This window comes from Coffea arabica, chromosome 7e (assembly GCF_036785885.1).
Source record: "Coffea arabica cultivar ET-39 chromosome 7e, Coffea Arabica ET-39 HiFi, whole genome shotgun sequence".
NCBI classification, from domain to species: domain Eukaryota; kingdom Viridiplantae; phylum Streptophyta; class Magnoliopsida; order Gentianales; family Rubiaceae; genus Coffea; species Coffea arabica.
The window spans coordinates 8,599,439-8,601,691 of record NC_092323.1 but is presented as its reverse complement, the minus strand read 5'-3'; the positions used below and the strand labels follow the sequence as shown (position 1 = coordinate 8,601,691).

At 38.1% G+C, this 2,253-nt stretch overlaps 1 protein-coding gene across 1 annotated transcript; it reads right to left on the bottom strand.

Moving 5' to 3' along the window:
• LOC140011129 (phenylcoumaran benzylic ether reductase Pyrc5-like) lies at positions 1-1,753 on the bottom strand. Its single transcript, XM_072059493.1, has 5 exons — positions 1,412-1,753; positions 1,175-1,309; positions 740-977; positions 432-635; positions 1-293 (listed from the first exon to the last, which is right to left on the bottom strand). The coding sequence occupies exons 1-5, from the start codon at positions 1,592-1,594 to the stop codon at positions 127-129; spliced, it is 927 nt and encodes a 308-aa protein (XP_071915594.1). The 5' UTR covers positions 1,595-1,753; the 3' UTR covers positions 1-126.
• Between the last annotated feature and the right edge of the window lie 500 nt (positions 1,754-2,253).

Here is a 2,253-nt window from a genome sequence, read left to right as displayed (position 1 = left end):
TAGCACAAACGGTTGATTTCTTCGCAACACACTTTATTATTATTGACATTGTAAAAGACACAGACTCTGTTGTCTCAAACTGGTAGAGGCCAGCTAAATCTTGAACTTCTCTCAACTCAATTCATCTCACACAAACTGATCAAGGTATTCATCAGTTGTGGTGTATTTCACGTCTGGATAAAGCTCCGTCGCCTCCACCCCAAAAGAAGCCTCAATCTTAAAGTTTGTATGACTTCCCTTCACGAATGTAGAGTGCGCCAAAGACATGTACAGGTTCAACGGCATTGGAGCCTCTGCAAAGTTAATGAATGAGAACATGCTAAACACAAAACATTTAAGTATATCATATGAGTATATTCAATTTGTTTTTTTTTTTTTTTTTTTGCCATTTTCAAGAAGGATGGATTTTTCTGCAATTTTCCTTGCCTGACCTTGAATGTTCTTGAGAAGTTGCTCCTCTGGAATGTAGATCTTTTCGAGGGTCTTCCCAATTTTCTTCTCCCACAAAGACACCATCTCATTGTAGGACAGAGTGTTGGCTGGGGGCCTAAGATAAACAATCTTGTTCAGAGTCCTTGGATCGTCAGCTGCCTTGATTGTGTATGCAGCTATGTCTTCTTCTTTTACAAAAATAGCTGCAAGAAATGAAAAACTCTTGAGATCAGAGAACGATGATGGCTCAAAATTCATGCTACTGAACAAAGCAGGAAATTCGAGCTAGCGTGATTCTGGTGGGTACCTTTTGGATTTCCATCGCCAGGAATGGCAATTTTCTCTCGCGGAGGATTTGTGCTGCTGGAGTCTCCCAAGTTATTGAGGAAACAACTAGCAAAACCATGGGATACTATGAAAGCATAAGGTATGCCTTCAGCCTCAATAGCTCTGCGAATCCCTGCCTTGGTCCGGAGATGGCTTGCAGCCGGCTCAACGGCGTGCGCGCGATCCACGTCCGACCCAAATTCAGAAGGTAGGAATCTCTGCAATCATAACGCGCTCTTAAGAATCCAATCAATTTATAGGACAGGTATAACCCGTTTGACAGAGTTTTTCGAGATCAAAAATTCTTTTCCAAGGAACATGGTTATGGCTGGATTCTTATTGTAAAGCAGCATCTTAATATACTTCGTCCTCAAGATGCAGGGAATAAGAAAAGAACCAAGTTTTATCGGCTTACTTTGATGTTACCGGCTGCTTTTATCGCTGCAATGATCTTAACTTGATCACCCACTAATTTTCCTGCAACTGTGGAAATTACTACGTCCACTTGTTTGATTGCATCAACTAACAGCTGGTGATTGTATAAATCTCCCTGTTCATCAGTCATTTCACAACGAGTCAATTTCTAAAATTTCAAGAAAAGCAAATGAAAATGCAGAACACTTGGAAAAAAAAAAAAAATTTAACAACCCACATATAGAAATGTAACTCCTAGATTCTTGAAGCTTTCTAAGATTGCTGCCTTTTTAGGATCTGAAACTGTGCTTTCTCTAACCAAGGCAAATGTTGGGTGCCCAGCTTTTGCACTCGCTTCCACTATGTATTTCCCAATGTTTCCAGTGCTCCCAATTATCAAAATCTTGCTTTTCTCAGCCATTTTCAACAGATCACGGATTGGAACTATAAACTGACGTAATAGTAGAAAACGGACTAAACAGATTAAGAATAGTTTAAGAAGGGAGTCTATTATTCATTGGCTTTAGTAATGAAAAGAGTAAAGCTGCATCATATCTATTGATGAATGGACTGGTAGACTGCATAAACCCAGTGCCATCAGGTCTCAAATGCGTCGTCGTTCTTTACATGTGGCCGGCAGAACTCTTTCTCCTTCGATAAGACCAACGGTTGTTAGTAACAACCACTGCCAACCGTTTTGAACGATGTAATATCTTTTACAAAGTAAGACATAATTCTACGTGAATTATTTATAAAATTTAACAACAGAAATATAATTATTATATATAAAATTCACATAAATAGTAACAAAAATATTATATCTCTGTTGAAAAGATGTATAAGAAATTTATATAAAATTACAAAACGTTCAAAAAAATATTACACTGCTCAGGAACTGTTTTTAAGAAGTTTACTAGTTTTTTTTAGATCAACCGTCCCCTGCCTCCGCTCCCCATCTCATTTAACTTTTGCCACTGGAGTTCAAGTACCAAAAAGTGCAACTTTTAATTTGAAAAACTAGTTTCAAGCAATCTCCCCTTTACAGATAATTTTTCAGTTTTCCTGCCCTCAAAAGAAAAA

Bases quoted from the DNA above. Each gene is read 5' to 3' on its own strand.
- LOC140011129 (XM_072059493.1), bottom strand. From the start codon at position 1,594: ATGGCTGAGAAAAGCAAGATTTTGATAATTGGGAGCACTGGAAACATT. The intron at 1,310-1,411 runs GTGGGTTGTTAA...ACTGATGAACAG, and splicing joins TAGGAGTTACATTTCTATAT to GGAGATTTATACAATCACCA. The intron at 294-431 runs GTCAGGCAAGGA...TTAACTTTGCAG, and splicing joins ACTTCTCAAGAACATTCAAG to AGGCTCCAATGCCGTTGAAC.